The sequence below is a fragment of the Anas acuta genome, chromosome 4 (genome assembly GCF_963932015.1).
Source record: "Anas acuta chromosome 4, bAnaAcu1.1, whole genome shotgun sequence".
In the NCBI taxonomy this organism is placed as follows: domain Eukaryota; kingdom Metazoa; phylum Chordata; class Aves; order Anseriformes; family Anatidae; genus Anas; species Anas acuta.
In genome coordinates this window covers 70,897,491-70,922,740 of record NC_088982.1, presented here as the reverse complement: position 1 = coordinate 70,922,740, position 25,250 = coordinate 70,897,491, and the positions used below count along the sequence as shown (strand labels likewise).

The 25,250-nt window shown below is 42.0% G+C and overlaps 1 protein-coding gene and 1 long non-coding RNA gene across 34 annotated transcripts in view; one reads left to right on the top strand and one right to left on the bottom strand.

The window, feature by feature from the left end:
- The first annotated feature begins 1,774 nt into the window (after nt 1-1,774).
- On the top strand, nt 1,775-23,420 carry LOC137856477 (uncharacterized). Of its 26 annotated transcripts, XR_011096496.1 has the most exons (10): nt 7,491-8,560; nt 9,466-9,581; nt 9,772-11,300; nt 11,813-11,919; nt 12,044-12,270; nt 13,391-13,494; nt 13,809-13,903; nt 14,370-17,348; nt 17,492-17,583; nt 20,699-23,420. It is a non-coding gene; the product is annotated as an uncharacterized lncRNA (long non-coding RNA). The 26 variants fall into 26 exon arrangements; XR_011096480.1 differs by adding an exon at nt 1,775-5,371 and having other exon boundaries at nt 8,074-8,560; nt 9,772-12,270; XR_011096489.1 differs by adding an exon at nt 1,782-5,371 and having other exon boundaries at nt 8,423-8,560; nt 9,772-12,270.
- Nucleotides 15,310-25,250, bottom strand: part of NPNT (nephronectin) — a 55,079-nt gene continuing 45,138 nt past the window's right edge. For all 8 annotated transcript variants that reach the window (XM_068681888.1, XM_068681890.1, XM_068681889.1 and 5 more), the window contains 4 exons: nt 24,188-24,283; nt 23,690-23,788; nt 20,389-20,645; nt 15,310-17,289 (listed from right to left, as the gene is read on the bottom strand). In XM_068681888.1, the coding sequence (XP_068537989.1) occupies nt 17,194-17,289; nt 20,389-20,645; nt 23,690-23,788; nt 24,188-24,283 (548 nt within the window). In that variant the 3' untranslated portion in view covers nt 15,310-17,193. The remainder of the gene's footprint in view (nt 17,290-20,388; nt 20,646-23,689; nt 23,789-24,187; nt 24,284-25,250) is intronic.

Below are 25,250 nucleotides of genomic sequence, written 5' to 3'. Positions count from 1 at the left end.
CTGTGAAAGCCTCTGATTGTGCCTTGTGTGCACATGTCCGGCCTTGACTGCAGGGTAAAGACAACCTAAAAATGCACAAATGTTTGGTGTGTGGCATGGGCTAAAGACCTGAGATAACTTTTTCTTTATTTTATATTTATTTCTCAATTGTCTTTCTCCTCTGGTGCAACGGTTATCAACACAGCAGCAGAACTGGGAGGGCAGGTGTTGCTTCATGAAGTAAATCCCCAAGTTGCTGCTATGGTTGAGGACTTCTCTTCCCTCAAGGTAAATTAAGAAAGCTGGTGCTCAGGTGAGCATCTCTGCACACGCTCTGTTGCATGGCCAGGCAAAATCCTGCACAGACTTAATGAAAGGGGAAGACAGCCTTTATTTTATTAGGTAAGAACTTGAGGAATGGTTTTCCAAACAGGGCAAGTCTAGGAAACGAGGCTGCCTAGTCACTGGGGTTGCGGTTGAGCTGGCTTGTACGGATGATTTCTGGATTGCTGACACGCGCAAAACGCCAAAGCAGTGAATGGAGAAAGCCTCAGTGATGCTGACAGATTGGCTGTTCAGAGCGTCTTGTGTCAGGATTTGTTTTTGCTTAAGGCTGGGATTGGTGTGTACGCTGTGTATGGCAGCGTTTCTGTTTTGATTAGAAGGAGTGTGTGGGAAGCTCTTTGTACGCGCAGGCTGCATTATTAAGGCACGATGATTTATAGCGATAGACGTTGGCATCATCAGAACTGTAAAGCTTTTCTCAGGGGAAATCTGAGATAGCAAGGAAAATTAATGCTTTCTGTATGGATTAATTATACAAAATTACGCTTAATTAAAGGGGGTAGTTTATTGTAGCTTAATCCTAAAGATGCAGAATTTTCAGGCTCCCCATGGGCCTCTCAAGATATCAGTAGGGCTGGAGAATATTGGCAGGGCTGGCGGGAGGTACAGTTGGGTATTCCTGGAAGAGTTTGACCTTCAGACCCATTCAAAGGGAAAGAAAGGCTAAGGGAAAACCCGAGAGCTGCAAAGTCCAGTAAAATGTTTGTGTAGGCATTCAGACTGTACAGACAGTATGGAAGGTTCCCTAACATTAAAAAAAAAAAAAAAAAAAAAATGTAATAATAGGCAGGTCCCCACAGTCTAACTGTTAACTGTGGAAAACAAATGGGAGCAACTTAATATGTACCAAGAACAAAGGGATTAATGTCAAGTGTTGCTGAACAAATTTGTTATCCAGAAACTCTCAACTGAGCGCAAGTCTGGAATGCATCCGTTCTCCCAGTATTGCGCCAGTGTAATTATTTGTTTAAGAGGTATTCCTGTGTTTACTGCCTTTGCTGAAGCTGATGTTTGCTTTGCAGAGACCCGCAGGTAGCTATGGCCTCTCTGTGAAACCTCGGGCACAGTCGGTGAGCCAACAGCTTGGATTCTCAGAAACCATTCAGCAAACCCTGTGCAGAACATTTCATGCACAAGAAAAGATTATCAGGTACGTACTTATGCCTGTGTGGGCAGTGGTTTAACGTGATGAGTGTACCGTAGTGCACTCAGTACATACGGATGTCCTGAGGAAAAAGCAATGTATTTGATGTGATGTAGCATAGTCTCTCTTCCTGTTTCTTTGCCTCCGTTTTTGCAACCATCAACTATTTCATTTATTATTTGGTTATTATTTTTATACATATGAATTATTATTACATATATATGTAATATATATATATGTAATATGTATCACAGATGGCAGCATTTTATTCTTGTGTCAGGCCTACGGTTCTTGGTTTTATCCAGCTTTCATATCCTCCTGTTTCCCTTACTGTCTCTGAGACTCATATCCAACTCCTGAGCAAGATTTCAGTATTTTCTGGTAGCAGTGGAGCTGAAAGCCAGGTGCTAACTAGGAACATGGGAGGTGCAGGTCTCCAGTTTTCACCTGAGCCTCAGATTCTCTTTCCAAATATGCGTGTTATTTCCTCTCTTCTCTTCTTTTGCCACCTCTGAGGATATAAATGTGGTTCTCGGCCTACGATCAGGCTTGATAATTTATTTACAGTTAAAACTGAGTGCAGGAAATCTTCTGTCATTAGTGCAGCAAGCTTGATAGTGAATAGCTGCAAAAATGTTTACAATATTTCCAAAAGAGTTCGTTCATTCTGCTACTGAAACATTGGAGAGGATCTGACGATCTTCCTCAATGAAAATAAGTACACGTTTTTAGCTGAGAACCAAATTGGTCACTGTCTCCTCTTGGTAAATGCTTATGCCAAGCACAGTAGTGTAGATTTGGAACTAGGAGAAAAGGGAAATGAAGCATTCCTGACTGGGATTTTTCTGGATGTGTCTCATTCCCTGTGTTTCTTATTAGCATCAATGGTAACTAAAACATTGTCAGACAGAAAACTGTCTGAATCTGATCTGCCCCTGTACGAACACTAGGAGATAAGTCTCTGAAGCTGGTAGAAAATAACTGGGTTTCACCAGGAACTTCAGGACTGAACTGTAGGAGGAAACTTGACTGCATGCTCCAGTGTTTGATTTGTCTCTTTCCTGCTTTTTTAATACCATGATAGCAGTCATGTTTGTTCTGCATGACTTCTGTACTTTGTTAGGACTTGATTTTCTGTCATTGCTCTGATAAGCTGCTGCTCCCGTGGTGAATTCTGCTATTGTTATCTCTTTGTTTTGTTTCCTGGGGTTATTATTTTTGTAGCTTTTGGGTACACACATGTATGACGTTTCTTGAATACATTTCAGGGCGTGTATTACAGTGCAAGTCAGTGGGAAGGTGCAATAGTTTGCCACTTGATACCAGGATTTTGACAGAGCTATCTGAGCATGAAATATAAAGGATTGGGTATTAAAGAGCAATGTTGAACTTTCCTCATGTGCTACAAACTGATGTTTGTGTGAGCTGTGACAATCCTGTTCTGCTAAATGCAATGCATTTTTTTTTCTGGGATAAACCTGTAACCTGCTATCTTCAGGAAATGGAGAATATAAGCACTGTCTACTCGTTGCTTAGTACTCTGCAAGTATCATGGTTTGTAGGCAGAGAACTGGAGTACTGCTAATTATTAAATTATCCTGTGGTTTCTGTGGGGATCCAGATGCATCTACCTGTGTGTTAAAATATCTAACAATATAAACCCAGTACCTACCCCTGTAATGCTCACAGAGCTGCTGACTGGGAATTGCCTACTTCAGAGGGTCTCCTGGAGCACTTTCCTTCAAGGAAGGCTCAGTGGGAATCTGTATACAATGACAAACAGGCTTTATTCTTGCCTTGTGTCCATTTTAAGATATTTTAATTAAATTAAGAGCCTCTCTTGGCGAAGAAGTTAAGTATCATTCACACACAGGAGCCTCTCCCTGCAGAGAGAGCCTCTCACGGCAAGCAGTGGCGGTGTCAAATGATGCCTGGATGCTCGAGAGCTGGTGCTGACCACCTGGTTTCCCAAACAAGAAAATGACTAATTGATCCAGCTTTTGCTTTAATCAGGTGGCAGGGTGGAAGCGTGATGATAAGTGCATTTTCTCTGTGGCTGTGCCAGTACTTCCTCGTCAAAAAATACACCCACTCTGATTGTAATAAGGAGGCATCGTAAATCACAGTTACAGCTAAAGTGAAGCTGAGTTTAATTTGGCTGAAGGACAGGATGCAATGGTTTTGTACAAGTGGAAAGCCTTCCTGTGAGACTGAGTTACTTTGCGCTAGAAAACATCTTGTGTTTTTTTTCATTTCATATTTTTAAGTGGATAGTCAAAAAGTGGAGCTCTAGCCAGCTGTACCACTGCTGTGTCAGATCCTTGGATTTAGTTTCCCTGAGAATTGTCTTTTGCACCTTTAAAGTATGCTTGTTTTTCAGTTTTCTCTTGAAAAGGGAATTATCAAAGGCGACAGCTTTTCAACATCTATGAAATGTTTTCTATGCAGGGTTTCACTTCCCTGTGAAATGTTCTTGGGGGTAAAAACACTTCATCAATTACAGCAGAACAAGGAAAACTGCAGCTCTCTTGAAATTGGAAGAAATGAGTTCATAAGTCCATGAACTCGGGGAAGGGCTCTTTCAAGACGAGGAGAATATACCTGCTTTATATTTCAACAGAAACCTGCCGTCAGAAGAGTGCTGACTGCACACAGCACAACGGGGAAATGCTGTAACCACCTTTGTGATACCGGATCAGCAACCTGATGCCCTGCCAGCGCATTGCCCTTGTCTGTTAGAGGTGTGGAATAACTTCATGAGCAGAAGAATGGAAATTAATAGGTGCTAAATTTATTTTGACATGGATGATGTGTGTGATTCACAGGGAGAAAACTGCAGGCATAATGTATTCAGGAACCACAGCAAAGCAGGCAGAACTCAGAGGCATATGAAGCATATTTAGATGTCAGCATCTCTGTCAAGTTCCAATAACGCGAACTGTAGCTGAAAATGAAAACGGGCAAGTTCTTCCCTAACTAGAGGTTTGTTGGACACATTGAGGACAGGATTCGGAGTTTACCAGACATAATTAGTCTGTTCTAGCTCTGCAGTGCAGGCAGCAGTAGCTGGACCAGATGTAGTGATGGTGAAACTCTAGAGAGTGACAGAAACCTCGACAGATACAGTCCAACCAAGGTAAACTCACAACGTCTTCTCATGCCTGCATTGATGTGTGTCTTCAGAGACTAATTTTCTTCTCTAACAGATTATTTCTGTGGGCTCTCTTTCATTATGAACTTACCTGAGTAACAAAGGCTTTTTCAGGAGTATGGAGATTACTGAATTACAAGCAGTTTCTGCTAGGAGATTCCACCTTTTTGCCAAGTAAAATGTGTTAAATTTCCACAAAATACGTTGTTGCACTTTATCAGGGCAGATACTCATTTCAGGCCAACCACAATGAAAATTTACAGGTTCATTTGGAGTGGCCCAGAGTTTCCCTGGCAAAGTGATAACAAAGATAAACACTGTTGTTGTTGTTATTAAATATATATCCATTTTTAAGTGAAAAATAATTCTTAGGGAACGTATTCTGAATGATAACATTATGAAAATTGATCTTAAAAAAAATTAGTGGTTAAGTTTTTCTGGGAGTGGAGGGTTTGGGTTTTTTTTTCAGCTTTCTCTTCATCTTCCTCTCCTTCTCTCTCTGTCTCTCTCCCTTCCTTTTCATTTCCTGGCACTTAACCCTCCTTGGAGGAGGTTGGTGTGACATTACGTGTACATCTAAAACTCTGCTGACAACAACGCCTCTAATACTGATTTCTTTTTTCTAGTATCTCAAGTCAAAACGTCTCAAGTTTACAGAGGATCACTCCTCTTTAGGATCAGAGGAGGGTAAGAACAGTGAGCAGCTGAAGTCAAATCCTGCTTTCGTTCTGAAGACTGACATTTAGCATATGGTGAGTCGGTTGTCACATTTTCCTAGGTATCGCATAGCAAACACGAGGTGCTTAAGAGAGTTCCCACTAGGCCATGAGCGAGGAGAGTATTTATCCTGCTTATTAGCCTTGGCAGGACCTGAAATAAAACTTCCACTCTGGAGACAAACAATTTTATAATGATGAATGAAGAGAGCATTACCACAAGCGTTGTCAGCAGTCTATGCTGAATTTGTCAGAGAGAGAAGTTTCATGTGGATAGTTTGCTGTTATTTCGTGTGGATGTTTTGCCACTGTTAGGAGGTTGTTGCAAGGTTCAAGTAGCTTCTAACACAGCTCTTTGAGGAGGAGCCTGTTCAGGTGAAACATCCTGAGAAGAGATGAAAACACAGTGTGGGGTTTTTTGTCTGTTTAAGCAACTGACATAGCAAGTGGGATCCCTCTGAATAGAAATCTCTGTCTGTACAGCAGCTGGTATAAGGTAGGATCAATAAGACACGGTACAAGAGTTTATTATAGCATCATCTATTTGGACACTATCGACTTTTCAAAAGCAATTGGTGTATGATAGTGGCACGGGATTTCCTCCATCATTGTTTTTAGGTGAGTTTTTTAGCCAGCTGACGCCTCTCCCTCTGCTGTGTGCCATCACTTGCAAAGCTACTGTGAAACACCCCCTGATCCAAAGCTCAGCGTGTGGCATTCAGAGCGTGCTGGTGCTAACAATAGGACAGCGATGAATAGTGTGCATGAAGAGCAGCCTAGAGGCAGCGCTCAAAGGCAGTAATCCAGGGCTACTGTCAGGCTTTGGCACGTTGTCAAGACACTGCTGAAGTGTCACGCAAGAAGTCATTGCCTGGCTAGTCGTTGTGCAGTCTGAGACGTTCTGTTAAATTATACAGTACCAGCCGTGATACGATTTACGTTACTTTTTTTAATACCAAATGTCACTGTGCAACTGTATAATAATAGGGGAAATTGGGAAATTTCACATTTGGAGGTTGCTGGACGTGAGAGGCATTGAAACAGCGTGGAAACCGAGATGTTTGATTAACCGGGGGAGATCGAAAGAGCCGCAGGAATTATATTTGGCCAGGCTATTACGATGGGACCTGAACCGTACAAAGTTGTGGTCTCCCAGGAGAACGGGCTTCAAATTAGCTGAAGCCAAATTTCTGGCCGAATGTCAGGAGAAGTACTCCTGTGTGAGCAGCAGGGACTGCATCTGCAGCATGAGGGAAAGTGCTGCAGGAGGAGGTTGCTCCTTAGGGCAGCGCTCCTCCAGCAGTCCTTGAGCATGGTTAAGGCTGCACCGTGCTGCTCTGAAGAAGAAATTGCACATCCTGCTGTGTCTGCTAGCTGCCAGGGCAAGCCTGCCCTCCTTGCCCTAGAATACATGAATATATTTATGTCATTTTTATGCCGTTCCTTCCATACAAACAGAGGTGCAAGAGAGAGGCACGTTCAGCTTGCCGCCTGCTGTACCTCACTGTAGCTTGCTCAGAGGGGCAAGAGATGATTTGGGATTTTGTTCCCAATGTCCAGGAGAACAAATAAAGGGTCTAGAAATGTAGACAAATCACAGGAAATACTGTAAGCAATATTGACGCAAGGAAAAAAAAATGTTTACTTCTCTCTCTAGGAATTTTGGGCTTTTTGGTTGAATGAAGTCCTTCCCTCATGCCCTCTGAACCCCGAAGCTGTAGACAAGTTTTTGTTAGTTTGTTGTTTCCTCCTGCAGCAGTTACTAATGCTGAGCTTTAGAGAGCTCTACAACCCTGTCTTCACCTTAAGTCTGATGTGGAAGAAACAGTAAAATTTGTAATTCTAATACAGGTAAGGATTAAATGTAAATTCTGAGTAAAGGAATGAAGCTGGAATTCATCAACTGGTGAAAATCCAGCAGAGAGACATTTGAACTAAAACCTTTACTTTGCTAATAGCTGAATGTATGTGTTTTCTAACACAGCAGTAACACCAAGCTCAGTCCTGCCATCTCTGAAGCCAGTAGCTGAGCTCCAGGAGGGAGGGCGAAGTTCTGATTTGCACAGATCTCACTGTATCTTGTTCTGCACGGATCTCACTGTGTCTCTCAGGTCAGGGTTGGACTCATCATGTGAAGGGAAAAGAGCGGTAGCGTGCCGGAAATCTCGTAACTTTCTAAAACACAGATGAGCACTGCACTATTTCCAGTTGCTGTGCTCGTTTTTGTGTCGGTAAGTTAGGTTTTGAGTTAAAAGAGGCTTTTTGGCTCCCCTGCAGTAACAGGAGGAGCGTGGCAAGATACAAACAAAAGCCAGGAGGGGCTGCTCCGGAGCTCGTGCATCCCGTGGCCTTGCTCCAGGAGGGCAGACAGCTGCAGACGTGCTCTGGCAGGTAGCAGCCAGGGCAGGAGGCAATTTCTTCTGCATAATGGCACGATGCCACTGCCTCTTCTCATGGCTCGGGCAGCAAAAAGCTGGAAATGGGCAGGAGGCTGGGAGGCACAAGAGGAGGGGAGAAAAGGAATGGGGTCAGGAGCTGGGTGTGAAAGGTTGATTGCTTGGGAGTGCCCTCCCCAGGCAGAAACCGTGGGCAAGCAGAAATAAATTGTGCTCATGAATAGAAAATAGATGGGGTCTGACCTTGCTTGCTGAGGAGTTGATGAGGGCTCAGGGGGCGAAGTCAGTGGAAGGAGGTATTTGCCCTAATTTTCATCTTTGTTTATCTTTATATATTCTTAGAAAAATTGTTGCTCTGGGTTCCAAACCAGGGACCAAGGACAGAGGAGGGGGAACAGGGAGCTGGTCTGCGCCTCTGGACACCGCGCTGCAGCAGGAGGCCCCCAGGCTGATAAGGACATGGGGCTTTCCTCAGAATTAGGAGCAAAGTCCCACGCCCAGTGTGTCTGCCATCTCCTCAGGTGGAGGGAACAGCAAGATTGTTGGGGTGGCTGATGTTGGTGCCCCTTGCTTATTCTAAGTAACTAACGTTAGCTTTTCAGGTACAAAAAATGTCATCACTACACGGATGGGCAGCAGTACTTCCCTTGTGCTTTGGCTCGATGTGTTTGCTTGTCTTTTCTTTTTTTAGCATGCAGAAGGTCCGAGTTGCGACACACAAACACACAGGGCTTGGACATTTCCAAGATGTGACGGAGCCTCAAGGCAAGAACTGAAGGGCGGTTCTCTGCCAGGCCGGAGCTGCTGCCCAGGGAAAACAAGTGATGAAGTAAGGCTTTCAGAGGGAAGCACTCCTGCTTTCTTTTAATCTTCTTTTGACAGCTGGCTAATCTTTCTGAATTTGGAAGTAGTCAGGAGGAGTAATAATAGCGACGTGTGTCTGACAGAATGCCCTGCTGCTTTATGGCTATTAGGAAAATACCACAGGAATTATTTTTTATTTAAAATAGCTCAGCGTTGGAGGCACGAGGGGAGTGACTGTGGCTGCAGGAAAAAGTTCAACTTCGTAGTTCCTAAAGTCAAAAAATTCCTCTTTGCTTAATATTTATCTCGAGGAGTAAATTGGCCTCTCGTGCCAGAGAAAACAGTCTTTGGGTTCAGCAGGTCCTGAGGCAAAGAAACTTTATTATTGTTTGGGCAGGATCTGGCGAACACTGCCAGGTGCAGTGCTTTATACCTAACTTGAATCTTCCTGGTAGACGGGGGCCTAAACTTTAAAGTATGCAGCTGAGGGTAAAGGCTTTGATAGCTTGTTTTTCATCAAAAAAAGGTGTTTCAGGTACCTACAGTGAGGCTGGTACAGCTACCGGTAGGTCTGTCCAGGAGCTTTGCCTAAATTGGTGTCAGTGTGGGCTGGGCTGGAAGCTCTGCAGCAAAGCTGCTGAAATGCTCCAGGGGCACTCTCCTGGTCTCATCCTGATGTCGCCCTGGTGTAGGGTTGGTGCGAGTGCACATTGTGAAAGACTTTGAGCTTGTAAAGGTTGTCTCGGTGAAGAAACCACTTTGGAGGCTTGTAGAGAGCTCTGAGTAGTTGGTAATGCCATGTCTTACCGAGGTGAAAAAAAAAAATACAAAATCAGTAGCACAAAGAAGGACACAGTGAAGGTGGGAGGGACATTGCCTGTTGCATTTAATTTCTTTTATGTGAGCAAAAAAAAGTTTGTTCATTTTCAGGTGCAGGAGAAATAGGACAAACAGCAGTTCCTACACTGAGTAAGAGCTCCATTTACTACATCTGCTTTGAAACACTCTCGGATATTTGTTACTGGAGCACGTGTGGATCTTCTGCAGTGAGTTTCCGAACTGCTTGGCACAGGAGAGGAGCAACGTCTGTTAAAAATTAACTAGCAACTGAGATAAACCGCATGTAAACAGCTCCAGGAGCGTGGTGATTTCATCAGTATCTGATCTACGTGTTTGTCTCAGAGCTACCCAACTTCTTTTGAATGTTTTAGGTTTTCTCTGCTTTCTGCCCCACAGCTTTCTAGATGCCCTGCTCAGCTGTTCCATCAGGACAGGAGGGCAGATGAGTTTCTCTGAACAGCTGAGAGGATTCACTGTAACCACGAGCAAGGTGTTCTGCATGGTGTGAAGGAAGGACCTGATCCTGCTCTGCAGAAGCCATTGGCAGCAGGGTCCTGGCCAAGTAAATGGGGCTTAGCTCCTTCTGGGTGCACGGTGTAAGCATTTCCCTGCTTCTTTCCTCTCCCACGTGGGTGAGTTTACTTTCCTGATTTTCAGCAATAATAAATAAGGGTGTGGAGGGGTGCACAGACTCCTTCCAACAGCCAGTTTGTGCAGTCCACGTGCATCCCCTATGGGAACTGCCGCCCCGTCACTGAGACACGAGGCCAGTTTGACAGGGGCTGTGCTGTATTTAACCCTTAAAAATTTTTGCCTAGCCCTCTAACCGCCTATTTAGGTGCTCAAAGGCCATGTGATGCTGAAGGCATCCCTTGATGTACCATGTACTTTATCTGCCTGCTTTTTGTATTAATGAAATGGTTTTTTTCAAGCCCCACTCGCACATCTTCATTTGGGAAACAAATTACTCCCATAAAAGCTGGCAGAGTAGCTCACAGCAAGCTTCACAGTGAGCCCGTGCGTGTGCCAGGGCTGCTTGCTAATACACAGCTGAGCTGCCAGAATGCTGAGGTCGTGTAACACCCCACAAAACTGCCTAATGTACCTTGTGGGTAATTAAACGTCACTCAGCTTTAGTAATCAGCCTTCGGTAATGGAGTTCAGCCAATTAAAATAGCTTTTTTTATAAGCGGGATAAAACTGGTGGCATATGACAGGAGGGTGACCGAATTGCTCACGGTTTAATGACACCTCTAACTGTGCCGTAAAGGTGTCTGGTTTCTATGTAAATTGTTGCACGCCATAGAATCATTGGTTTTAATACCAGCGAGCAGTTTTTGTGTCGTAGAGCCCTGTTTATACACTCCAAAGCGCAATGACTGGAAGGATCCCTCGATGGGAACGTGAATCATGCGTGTTTGGTATTGCAGGGAGAGCATCCCATCTGGGCATGGAAGCGTTGCCGAGCCCGGTGTGTCACGGTGCCACCCCTCGTGTTGTTATCTGGATGGAAGAGCCTGGGAAAAGGAAGAAGTTTACTTGTGCTTGGCATCCTCAGTCGCTGATGTTAACATCCAGTGAGTAAGTTCCAACATTTGCTGGAGCGAAGTAATAGTCAAGAGACTTGTTAAGTTGGCCAACTTTTCTTTTTCTGAATTTAAAGTTTGGATGTTGCCTTTGCTCTGTTCCTGATCATGTTTCAGGGTGTTCTTTTGTCTGCTGATCTTCTTCTCTGAGCACTTGTGCTGCGTGTGTGTGACTGTGCTCATCAGGGAGCAGAGTCATAAAACCACACGTGAAACCAGCAGCCTTTCTGTACTTGGTGGAACCTCTGCAGAGCTGCAGCACGACAGCCCAAGACAAAGCACATGAGGAGAAAGCCTTTCAGGGGTGGATGGTGCAGCTCTGCCCGGTGGTGTCACCAGGTGAGACCCGAAGGCTGTAGCCAGGCATGTGAATTGGCTGAGAAAGTGGTGGCCTTTGGAGGATTTGTGAAGACTTGATTTATGCTCAGTGATATTAGTACAAACTGAGCCACTTTGAAAGCATCTTTCTTAAACCAAGAGGAATGTTTTGTGGCTGTGCCACTGGAGGCTTTACAGTGTCTGAGGAAGCTCAACATTACCACATGTGTAGAGAAGACAGATGGACGCTGCTTAAGGTACACATCCGGTCCTTTTTCCCTGTCCTGGTTTTGGCTGGGATAGACTTAATATTCTTCCTAGTAGCTGGTACGTGTCTGTGCTTTGGATTTGGGATTGGGGATGAGAACAATGCTGACAACACACTGAGGTTTCGGTTGTTGCAGAGCGACACCCACATAGAGCCAAGGGCTGCTCAGCTCCTTTCACTGCCTGCCGAGTTAAACCACAGCAAGCTGTTTCAAAATTGGTTTTCTTTAAAAGGTGCACTTCTTTTTTTTTAATATTGTTTGCAGTAAGAAGCCATGGTACCACTGTACCAGAGTTGATGCTTGCCACAGTAATGCTGCATCATACATGGGGAGATTCTGCCTTGGACCATCCCAAGAGGGGGAGAAATCTGGTGGATCCATTTCTTTGGCTTTTTGACCTAAAGGAGGGCAGGGGCAAAAGGCAAGGGGAGAGGTGACATGGTCCCCCCTTTGCTGGGGTACCAGTGGTGTCAGAGCAACCTTGGTCTCCCTCAGATCCCCTGGAAGTGGCAACCCCAAACTCTGGTACCAGTGCTGCGAGGAAACGCAGTAAAATCCGTCTCTCAGAGCACACACTGCACCTTGCTGTGCCAGGTGTTTGCCAAACGTGCACTGAATCGAAAGGATGCTGGATGGAAGTCTGAAATGAGACACCGGGCTGCTGAAATGCGCCGTGAGGAAAGACTCAGGAGAAGGTGATGGCTTCCTGGCTTGAGCAGAAGGTAAAAGCTCAGCAAACAGCAGGGTAACAAAAGTCCCTGGGGAAGTGCCAGAGAAAGGCAGGATTTGGCTGTATCACACAGAAAGGGGCATCCTTACTCTGGGTGCCGGGCAAATACCTGGTGCGCTTTCTCAGCCTGTGGGGTGCAACAGGCACACAGAAGGGACCTGTGGAAGAGCGGTTTGATAGCAATGGAAACCTGTTCCTGGGTCTTGGGGAATGTGTAGTGGCTGGATTAAAACAGGGAAGGGACAAAAACCTGCCCGTGTACTACAGGAGGTTAAATATTGCTAAGAGTAAAGAAAGAACTGGTTGATTCTTAACAGACACAGGGAAGCAACATGAGGAGAAGTAACGATGGGGAGAATGCCTTGCGTATGGAACAGGGAATTATTTCTCTTCAGAAAATTCAGGCTCTCTTTGCTTCATTGCTTGATGTGTGTTTTAAGAAAATGAGGGCTAGAGCTACACGATCCATATCTATCAAGCATGTCTAAGTGTGATATCCCATCTGACTCTCCAGAGCTAAATTGGAAATTTCTTGGGAGAAGAATGGGAACCTAAGGGAAACAGTCTGGTGAGAGCTCAGATGCAGTAATTGGGTTATTTGCTATGACAATAAACCACTGCCCTGCTCCCAGCAGTGGTACCCAGGCTGTTTGGCAAGTTTAAGAAGAGAGAAAAATAAAATGCTAAACCCTTCCTTTTACAAAAAGCAGGCTATCCCAAAGCAACCAGCACTGTGTAGAGGACAGTGAATTTCAAAGCAAGGGAACAGCTTGGGCTGTGAAGAGATCATAAAAGTTAACAAGAAGTGGCAAGAGCAGTATTGGAATGGGATTTGATTCATTTTGAACTCAGAGCTGGTGTCTGAACGCCAAAGGTGCCTCATTATTCATTGCTAAAGTTGTCTCTGTGTCCCCTGTGAAGGTCTTCAGTCAGGTGGCATCTTCCTCTCAGCCAAGTACAGCGTTACGGATGGTCAGGATGCATTTCCTCACCTATCACTAGGGCCGTTGGTTGCAGGAGGTGTGCTCCAAGAATTTCAAAGCAGGAGGATGTTCCTGTGCTCTTCTAAATCACCACCAGAGCCTGCCACTAAAATTAGTGCTTCTTCCCAGCTCTGCAGGTTCACTCCCGTGTGTGGTGCTCGGCTCAGTCCTCTTTAATTGGTGTGGAAGCCTCAAACCCTTCACGACTACAGGATGTCAGGATAAAGCAGCAGGTAAGCAAGTGGATTTTAACTGCCAGGAAAACTTTAATCATTTTGTGTTTCAGATAGCTGCATATATATTTTACTACTTTTTACATACTCCTATACACATATATGCCATTATATAGATTTACTAGCTGTTAGTTTATGTATAGTTAATTTTACACATGTATATAAATGAAAGTAGAAAAAATTGCATAGAAGTTAATTTGCATAGAAGTTAAAATTGCATAGAAGTTAATCAGCTGACAAAAAGAAGTTAACCTCAGATGACAAAACTCCAGCTTTCTAAAATCCATTTCTATAAATGTATTTTCCTCTTTGAGGACAGAGGAGGAGGATGGAGATTGCTGGCACAAGCAGTCTTCTGCTCAGGGTTGGCTTCTCATGTCTAAGCAGAGTCGGGTGAAATCTTATTAAGGTGATTGTTGCATTTTCAAACTATGAGAAAAACAATGCTTCAACTTCCACCTCTAGGACGATTTATGAGGGAAACCTAGGGAGGCTTAACACCAGAAGGAATGGGGTTTATTGAAAGCACGCAGTAGTGAGTTAATGACATGGCTTTGATGAGACATGAGGTGACAGTACAGCATAGAAACAGGAAACAAAAATTTGGGATCTGTCCTGTCCATTGTACTTACTTTAGTATCAGAAAATGCACACTGTCATTGGTATCTGTAATTTAAGAATAATCTTTATTTTTAATACTGGGGGGGAGATTAGCATGTCTTTTTAACACATAAAATTGTAAGTTGGTAAAAAGCTGTACAGTACATTTGATAACTGTTTTCAGGTGCATTTAGTGCAATTTCTCCACTTGCCTAAGTGTTTAAGCAGGCGTTTTTTTGGCACAGTTAGTAATCTATTTACTATGCTCTAACCAGAATTATAAATCACCGCATAGGAAGCCCTCAGGCCACGTTTTGATCTTTCTTGAGGCTCGCGTGAAAATGGCAGCATCTGCTCCATCCTGGCTGAGATGTCCAGCAGGAGCTAGCAGAGGAGCATCGCACCAGCCCCATGAACCAGCCTCACCTCCTTGCAAACACCATGTGAACGTGGAAGAGAGGAGGGGACGCACGCAGACACAGTGTCACTGCACAACCAGCTCCAGAGGTGAGTGATCGACAGCCGTGACAGCTAGCACAGAGCCAGACTCCCAAAGGCCATCCCAGTGCCCACCGTCAGTGGTTACAGGGTTTTACGGTGTTTGTCACCTGTCTGATTGTGCAGATGAAGGGCAGTCAGAAACACCAAATCCTCCTGCTGCCATCTGAGTACTTATTTCTGCTCACCATCTGTATTCAGTGAGATTCTGGCTTCTATGGCCTGTTTGTAAAGGGGCAAAAACCCACTTTGTTGTACTTAGAAGGTTTTCGTTTTAACCAAGGAGTCTCACTCTAAGAGAGCCATGGTAATATAAGACCTTTCTTCTTCCACTGCTTATGAAGCAGATCAAAATGCATTAATTATGGTAAATGTCACAGAATACAATTTGTGCAGGCTCAGTAGTGTGCTGTGGTTGCTGGGTTTTCTTCTAAAAAGGACATTTTATATCTCAAACTCTTAATTTACCCATGAAACTGTTCTAAAAGCTATTTTGAAAATTGTCACACTTTGCTTCAAATAATATAGATATACTTCCTTTTGAATAATATATATATACAGCTCTTACCATATTATAGTGAAATGCACTTTTAATTTTAAATTTGGGAATAGTTAAGTAATTAGCTACCTCATTGTTGTTGAATTGTCATGTTTTGGTTCATTTCATTGCACTAAAAATGAGACTTTTGATCCAGAAATGAAAACAAGATATTCCAATTAGTAGTAAGTAACAGCCTTCTTTACTGATTACTTTAAAATAAAGACAAGGCATTTCAACTATTCACAAATATTTCTGACAGATTGCAAAATAACATAAGAGAAAAAAGATCATGATCATATCCAAAGCAAAATAGGTTAAAGAATTTTTACAAAGTCATTGTTTTTCCATTTCAAGATTTTTGCTGACACACTTTTGCAGGAGAGTATCTGTTTGGTGAAATAAACTTCTCTTCTACATACAGTGCTAGGGGACAAATTGGAAAAGTATCCTCAGGAAGGTATTGTGTCAGAACCAGGCACTCAGAACATGGCCTCTCATTTCTGTGGACTGTCTGCAAGGTTTAATTTTTTTTTTCTTTTTAATGGTATTTTTATAAAATGACATGAAGCTGACGTTTGTTTTACATTTTACGTATTTAAAAGAGCCAATACCTATTTCTTCTATGTATACATTTTTGAAGCTTTAAGACTGTGCCACTAATAACACTTTATCTGTCTTTTGTCATTTTCTGAAATGTTACTAATACTTTGTCAAATTTTGACTTACTAACGACAATGATGATGACGTTCCTTGTCCAAAAATCCCAAACCAATTCGAACAATTCCCTGGGAAACTGCAGACCACATGCATGATACGTAAGTAAAAAATTAGTCCAAAGTCCTGATAAACATTTAGTGCCAGCTAGAGCTAATATTTGGTCTAGTTCTAAACAGTAAAATGCTTATTATATACAGAACAGTTGGATGGAATATGGACATTGGACAAGGGTGGCTCAAGGCATTTCACGGTCTGAATTGTTTGCACGGCCATAAGGCAGCTGCCCTTTTTTTTTAGGCATGGGCTCATGCCAGGCCTGGGAAGGGGAAGGCCCTCAGCATTGCAGAGGGCTCAGTCACACAAGGTGCAAGTTACCTTCTCCTGGCTGTGCGATCTTCAGCTCAACCAGGAGTTTCTTGCAGGACTGAGAGCCCGTTAGGGCTTGCTCCTGAGCTAAAAGCAAACCTGGACAGCATGATCAGATGCCAGTTTACATCAGGTTAGGATTTGGTCTTTTGCCTTCACCGTATTACAACACAAAGAACTGTACCAGCATTTCTCAATGAGCACCATTAACTGACTTTGGTAACGTATCTGTTGGCAGGCCCAGTAGGATCACGCCATGTGCTGAACTCCTGCCTCGTGTAATAGGAAAGCACAGCTGCCAACTACCTCGCAACTGGAGTCTGTAAGTATTCAAAACATAAATATGTTCATAACCATACACATATACACAAACCGCAGCAGTAGCAATATTACAGGATGCAGAGCCTACTCTATGTAACTGCTCTTTAATACAGATGCAACACCCACGTAAATGCTGTCTAATATGAAACAACCCCTCCTCGAAGGTCAATGGCAGCAGGCCAAAGGTCAGGTCCAGGCTTCAGCCAGGCTGAGCTGGCTCTGCAGCTAGCTCAATCCCACCGTCTGTCAACTCTAATTAATAGAAGAGTAGCACTATGGGAACGTAACGAGTATCTGTTAACTTTCTGAGCCGGAGATTTCTTTTCACGCCATTTGTAATTATTTCTCCCTTTTTCACAAGTGCTCTTTGCGTGAGCGCTCATTAGGCATAAGAGAGGATAAAGTTATTACATACAAAATATGATTTAGGGGTAAGGCTTAATAGAAGCAACCAGCGCTGAGTTTGGAGCTCCTGAACCCGGGGAGGTGTTCTTCATGTTTTTAAGGGAAGTTTCAGTGAGATTGCACTTAGCAGACTACTAAGAAGTTGTCACTCTCCAACTGGTTCTTCTTTTTTTTGCAGCTCTGTTTCAAAGCTCGGTAGGAATAGTAGGAGAAGGGCTACAGGAGATGACTGCGCTAGTCCCCCGTCTTTGCTAATGTTCTTCAGAGCAGCGTCCTCGCCTCAAGATCACATCATCAAGTCCAATGTCCCCAGTTCTTCCTTTCCCCTTCTCCCCTCTGAAAATAACCTGGGAAAAGAAAAAGAACAATTGGAGTGCAAGAACGAAATGAAAGAATCTTTGCTTGTGTGAGTAACTGGGTAATGGTAAGAAAGCAAAAGCATAAGAAAGCACAACCAGTCTTAACTGACTCAAAAATGCCTATATAATTCTGCTGAGAATTACGTATTGTTTTTCTTTTCCTGATCATCTCCTTCTTTTTTCACCTTAGCAGGATCTTTGTGAAGAGCCAGCAGTTCAGGATGGAGCTATGGCACAAATCAAGGAGGTGATTCAAGCCCTGCTCCAGCTGCCAGATCTGAGGTAAGAATTTCCACACAGGAGAATCTGTTGTGCTTTCTATGGCTCCCTGCTGCACTGTTCTCATTGTCCCTCACAGCAAACACACAACACCCTGCCTAGTCTAACAAAATCCTGTCTAATGGAGGAGCTTTCCGTCCCTAAAACACCTCACAGCTGACTTGGTCCAAATGCCAAACACAGTTGGAACTGGAAACCCCCAACTTCTATTTAACAAATTCTGGCTCCTGCAGAGCCGTGGTAATCTAGAGAAGCACTGACCGCTTGCAAAATGGCAGTGGAAGTTTGGGCATGGATTTACGGAGACCATTAGCAGTCCAGATTTAGCCTGCATAGAAGAAACTCATCAAATATAAAGCTCGACTAGAAGACCTGTACCATAAATCAGGGCAGGGACGATTTACAGAATGGCCAGCTGACTTGCCATAAATCAGTATCGCTCACCAGTATTACTGCCTTGGAAGCAGAAGCCTGAATGGCTTCAATATGGTGTTTTTGACCAGGTTTTAAAAACGATCCAAAGTCTACAGCAAAACTTTGTAACCGTCTGTTGTTATCACTCAGCTGGAAAAGAGTTAATACAGCCTTACAGCTCAGAAATTCACCTGTGTAGTTAAAAAATAGTTTGGATGCTTGCTGAAAACAAATGTTTTAAATAAAGCATAGGAACAAGGGAAGTCAGAGAAGCTATGTTGAATATGCTGAAATACCTGTTTAGAAATAAATGATTTTGGATATGCTATAGAAATAGTTTACACAAAGCAAAGTCGTTAGAAAGTCTGATAAAGGATTCTGGTCTCTATTCATATTCTCAGGTTTTCAGAAGCCCACCCCCACCCCCCAAAGCACTAGTATTTAATTGCTTTTGCTTTTTAATTAGCTAGAAAATTAAGTGTCCATTTTTCCTACAGATTTTTCTGTGCTAGGGCCTTCCCTGCTTATCTAGAGTTTTCTCTCATTCCCTGATCCTTGGAATAAATGTCACAAATGCTTTAGGCTACCCAGCCTGGCTGGAAAAGTTCCCAAACTTGACAATTCTGCAGGATCCTGCGAGGCAGTGATCAGTTACGGTTTGCGAGCCACGCTGACAGCTACTGCTGAGGAAGTGGACAGTGCAAAGGGGAGCTGTTATTCTTGTTTTAAAAGCTTTGGGGGTCCCTAAAACTCATTTACTTGTCTGCCAGTAAATAAATTAGTAATACATACTTACTGTAAAAGTGTTCTTATAGAGACCTTGTTTAACACAGCACCCTACCTCTGAGGATCAGTGTTAAACCTAGCAAAAATTGTAAGAATGGGATGAATATATTGCTCACCTGCTATAAATGTCCACATTCTCAGTCTGACATTCGTTTACAGCTAACAGAACATCAGGCATCTTTTTTATTATTTCTCTGCTGAAAGCAGAGACTGAAGAAAAATGCTGAGCTTTTGATGCATCATTTTAATCACCCAATGCTTCTAAGATTTCCAGGTATTAAAAATACTCTCCATGGGACTTCAGGACTTCATAGAGCTGCTTCCGATTATGTTAAACAATTTTGTTTTACTGGCATACCTAGATTATCAGTTACCTCCTCATCCAGATCAGCTGCAGGTATGCTGAAGAATGTAAAAACATGTGCAATAGCACAGGTAACCTCCCTGCAGTGTCAGAAATGACTGTTCTCAATATCCCATATATTAACATATATGGGATATTATATATATAATAGTACGTAATATATACTATTATAGTATATATAGCATGTATTATATACTATACACTATATACACACTATATATACTATATATACTATTATAGTATATTTATAGTATATATTATATACTATATTATATATTTTAATATACATTATATACTACAGTATATAATATAAATAGATACTATATATATTATATAGTATATATTATATACTCTAGCATATAATGTAAACAGATATACTATATACACACTATATTTTTTAGTATGTTTATACTATGTATTATATAGATCTAATATATATTATATTACATTAGTATGCTATATTATAGTATATATAGTATATAGTGTATATACACATAATAGTATATGCTATAATAGTGTACTATTATAGTATATATGCTATTATAGTATATATAGTATATAGTGTGTATGTTTATAGTATCTGTTTATATTATGCACTATAGTATATAATATATACTATATACACTACTATATAATAGCATATATATTATATAGTATAAATTATTAAATACTATTATAGTATATATACACAATATATAATATAGTACATATACACAATAGCATGTGTATATAGTATATATAAAATATATAATATGTTATATATACGCTATAGTATATAATATAAACAGACATAATCAATATCTGTTTAACCACTTCTTAACCCAAGGGGGATGATCCTTCCTTTTGCATGACACTGTTTTTTAAAGCATACTTCACAACTAATCTCGATCCGGGCTATTTGAAAAAATTTGTACTTGCTTTTTTTTTTTTTTTTTTTTTTTTTTACAAAACAAGTACAGTATGGTCTTGTCCTTTAAGTTGCTTTTTCCTACATGATAAGTGAGTCCCTGATAGTAGCTCAGTACAAGCTATTTTCTAGTTTTCCATCTGTCTATTACTATGGGTGTTGTAGTTTGTTCTACAGAGAACTAATTAGAAATGTGATTCCATTGGCAAGGATAAATGGAGAAGTAAAAAACAGGCAGACATTGGACCTGGAAAGCAAATGATTAAGTGCTACACCACCTAAATGTCTTCAAAGTCTCATGCAAAGAAAAAAAGGCAGTAAATGCAATTGTACTCACACTCTTGGTGCCCGGTCCTCGCAAAGTTATGTGTGTCTGCCTCCAGCCATGGCCACCGTTCCTCCCCCAGACAGCTGGGCCGTGAGCACCGTTTCTCCTCACAAAGACTTGGAGGGCACCAGAATGCAGGCCGGGCACCTTGTGCCGAAATGACAGGCATAAGTCCCCAGCTTGAGCCATGTGGCCCAGCGGCAGGATAAGATGCGCTGCTTTTCCCTCTTTGCCTTCGGCTTCAGAGATGGTCAGATACTGTCCCCCTACAAAAGAGAAAGCAGTTACTCTGGTAAAATTCTGCTGTTTAAAATTTCAGGACCAAATGCAGAAGCATTATCAAATAAATTAAAAAGGACTCCATCAGGTCCAGTGAGTGGTAAATAAAGCATATTGGTGCTGGACTGAGAACCAGAACTGACACATCTCCCCTGCAAGGTAAGGTTTACAGTGCTGGGCTTCTACTTACAGTGTGCCAGGTTAGGGCTTTCTTATCTAATCTCTTTTTTACACAGCAAATACTACAGCTGTTGAAAGTGAAGTTCATCTGTTTCTTCATTTCGGACATCCCCTTGGTGACTGATTTTAAAACCACAGTGACACCAAAGCTACCATGTAAATTTATGTATCTTGTAAGCTGTGCATGTTTGCTAGTAGAAGGCCAGCATAAATGTTACGCTGTTACAGCTCTGTACCTTGCTTTTTGCTTGGAAACTGTGTTAACAGGTTAAGTCTCAAAGTGTATCCATTTGCAAATAAGCCCACCATTTCCATTTAACCATAATTTAAACTCTTAATCTAGCTGAGATACAGAAAGTTAGAAACAGTTAGTTACGATTTCTAAAGGGCTAAAGCCTTTTCTCTAACAGTAGAAAGCTGCTACTGAACACAAGCACTTAATTCAAAACACCATTATTATCTCTGATCATGTTTGAAGTACCTTCATAAAAACACCCAGTACATGAAGAAGTAGAGGATCTCATGGATATAGCAACAGCCATTAAATGTTTTTTTTAGAAAAAAAGAAAAAAATTATACATCCATAAATCCCATACACCTTTTCATGTAGGTACTTAGAACTACAATAAATTGAACTTCAAATCCTGCAGAAAACTCACACCTGTCTTTCATCTTTGAACTTTTCATTAAAACATTTTCAAGGATAACTTTCAAATTTAAACTGACCAAGGGGGGAGGGAGGGAGCACTCTTAAAAGAGAAAAAGGGAAGAAAGAAAAATTCTTATTTTACTCTTAACCTAAGAATCTATTTTTAATATATGAGAGCGGAGTATCAAAGGATCTAAGTTAAGGGTCCAGACAGCCTTCTTAATTGAAACCAATGCTGTAGGTTTTGATTTTTTTTCTAAATATTGCATATTAATAAGACTATATTCTTAACAGTGAAGTAGTTGCCATGCTACTACCAGGACGTGTCAAACACTTAAAAGTAAAGCAAATGATGTCTCCAATTCACTACTTCTACACCAGTTTTAAAGTTCCTTTGGCCTCAGTGAGATTTAACTAAGCCAAGTATTTTTCTGCTAACGGCTCACGTCTGCATTTGGGCGTGAAGTGGGATCCATTTGTCCAACTATCTGTTAAAGCTTTCTTTCTTTTTTTTTTAATGCATTGTTTTTGCATCAAAGTCACTAACTGCTAAAAGAAGAGAATTCAAATAGCTGCACCTGTTTGTTGTAGATACAATTATTTCACTCTGAAAGTAGTGACCTGACTCGTTACCTGCATGTGTTTCAGATAGTTACAGTGACTGAACCCAATCAATAGGAAACAGATTTAGTAAGCACAAAGCCAACATAGCTGTAGGCATGCCCCTACAGGAAAAGGTCCCCTCAAAGCAGCATTTTCTGCATGCAAGATAAGCTTATAAGGCTTCAGCATGGCACCTTTCAAAATACAGATTCTGATAAACCAATAAATGCCAAACTTTGAAAGGTGAAAGCAAACACTCAGGCACAAGCTGTGAAAATAAATCTCTGAAACAAGGTATTCCAGACAGGAGGGAGTGGGGTGGGTGACTTCAAGGGACTAGTTTTAACAGGTTGTGTCAACAGCAACAGAACAGGCACAGGAAACAAAAAGCTGAGTGTCCCTGACTGGGAAGCAACACCAGGGAAAAAAACGTCTAAGAAAAAGCCAGTTAAAAATCATGGCTCTGGAACTTAGTATGTATTAACAACAATTTTTGAATACAGATAATTGATTTGCTTTAATAATGTACTGTCTCAGAAATAGAGTGGTTTTTACTCCGTTGTTTAAAACAGTGCAGGAGTTACAGGTGGTCTTTTCAAACATGCCAGCCTGCATGCAGACCACGGCTCCATTTTCTGTTCTGCAGGAGGAGGGAGCTTTGCCCTTTGAGTCATCCATGAGACTCTTGAAGCGTCATAACAAGCTACAGAACACAAGAGCATGCCTGTGGGCAGGAGGCACTTCCACTTAGCCATCCAAACTGCCTGAAAAGAAGCTGCTGGGCACACCTGCCCTGCTGGCAAACGACTGTCTCATCATGGCAATGGAAGCCAGGGGCAGGGTGCCCACAGGTAACACCTCCAGGGGCCTCTCCCAGCTCCCCGGTGGCTTTGCCAAGTGTCCCGTCTGCTGGGAGCACACCCGGAGGTGTGCGACTGAAAGGGTCTCACCTAACGCTGCCACTGCCCTGTAGGGCCTGCAGGTGGCTGGCGCACACTCCCCTCTAACACCCATTTCAAGGTCACTTTTGTCCACCCCAAGCACACACTTAGACATACTCAGAAATTGCTGCTCATTGCCAGCCCAGTCTTCCTTCCTTCCAGCTACTTAACAATTTTCCTATACATTGGTTTCTGTAATTTAGCGTTGAATTTAATAAAATGAAGCTGAGAGATTGAACTAAACCAAGAACATTATATTTGGCAGCAGAACAAAGACTAGTCCCAGCACTTTCTTTAATTTGACTACTAATATGGAAATAATTATGTTCGCGTGGTGGTTTGAAAAATAAGCTTTGTTTCTCCATAAATAAAAGTTGTTCTCTACTCCACATTTTTGTTCTTTCTGATTCTTTTAAGACATCTTTTACTAAATACACTTATTACTCTTTTAGATACATTTGTACTGTAAAGATACCAGCTAAAATTCCAACACAAAACATCTCTCAATGATTTTTTTTTTTCATTTTTTGTACGCAGAAGAGGTGTGGTTGTGAAACATATCCTATAACTACAGGGATACAAAATCTGTGCAAATGAGAGAACTGTCACCAACCTCAAGCCTTCAACTACAGGGTCTGCTCGTACGCGTGCGTCTTACCTGATGCATCTCTAATGGGTTCCCAGTGCAAGTCATCATCTTTGTCCTTGATCCATCCACACAGGCCACTATCAAAATTACAGCTGTGTACCAGCACACCTAGGCAGAACAGAGCAGGAAGGCAAAAGAAAGAGGTTTTAATTCCACTGGCTGAGGAACTATAGCAATTGCCCTTGTTGCTGACACTGGCACATAAACATGAAAATAAAATGCAGCAGAAAGAGCACTAGAAAAAGAATATGTAAAAGTACTAAAACAAACAATAAAAGGGCTGCTCTTATTCCTACTAACAATTCATGCTATTTTTGTGCTTAGTCTGTTAGGAAAAGAAACTATAAAGGTTCGCTTTTGTGTTTTTTGTTTTCTTTTTACAAAGCATAGCCTAAACAAGGAGCATAAGGTGCAGGAGTGCTGTAAAATGTATAAATGCACCACAAAAAAAAAAAAAATCAAAATAAATCCTAAACCCCAGGCCCCAAACAGGAGATGTGATCTTACCTGGGTCATCGTTGGCTTCGAATTCATCAGCGGTAATCCCTCTTTCAATTTCAAGTATTTCAAACAGATTATTGCTCACTCCAGGCTGGCGTGGAACTGTGAGAAAAGTAGTTTTTCAGAAATGAATGAGATAAAGCTAGTTAGTGACCTACTTCCTTATCTTTAATAAAAAATGGCAGAGCAGCTCTGGGCATTGTGCTTTTCTTGGAAAATTCAATATACTTAATTATAGTTGACATGAAGATTCATAAACTTTGCGCCTAGGTGATTTACGCTGTAACATTTATCTGAACTCCATAAAAGGTGACTGCAAATCTGCTAAAGGCTCTTCTAACAAAAGCTGCTTTTTCAACAAGAAAAAAAAAATCTTTAACCTTGAAGCACATGTTTAGAGAAAAACTCCAAAGGCACTTTTTAAGCTAGTGGTTTCTCAATAAAATGAAGCCACATGAAAGCCCTTTCTCAAATTTTCCAATGCACTCACCTTCCACAGCTGTTTTATAAGAGAATTTCAACACAAAGCACTGGTACTTGGAAGAGACCCCACATGAGATACCCTATGCAGCCAAACTCAGAAACACAGCTGAGGGTATTACCATGTCCCTGCAAAGGATTAGAGTTCCCTGAACAATTATCAGGATTAGACTCAAGTTGAAAAGGAGGAGTTTTCTATTCAAGTGTAATTCAATTTTTTACTTTCCGATAAAGTCTGTCCTTCAGTTGTTCTCAGCTACAAGGGGAAGGAATGCTCTCGGTCGTTTACAGGTTATTAGACACTGAGCTGCAGCCACAACAGCCTGAAATTTAAGAAGTCTTCGGGAGAGCCACGGCTGCAGAATTCAGGGGGCTACAAAGACTTCCACTTACTTCTGAAGAGTGCCAGGCTGTGTACGTCTCCCGAAATAACACTCGGGTGTCAAACCTGAGAGACAGCTGAAACTAGAGATAAAGAGATTGCTCTGGCTGGAGCTGTCTGGGAAAGTTCCTCTCTGAGAAGCAGGTCTCCCGCGTAATTAACAACAGTAGCAGTGGGTTTCAGGTGCGTCCTGAGATGTTGCAGACA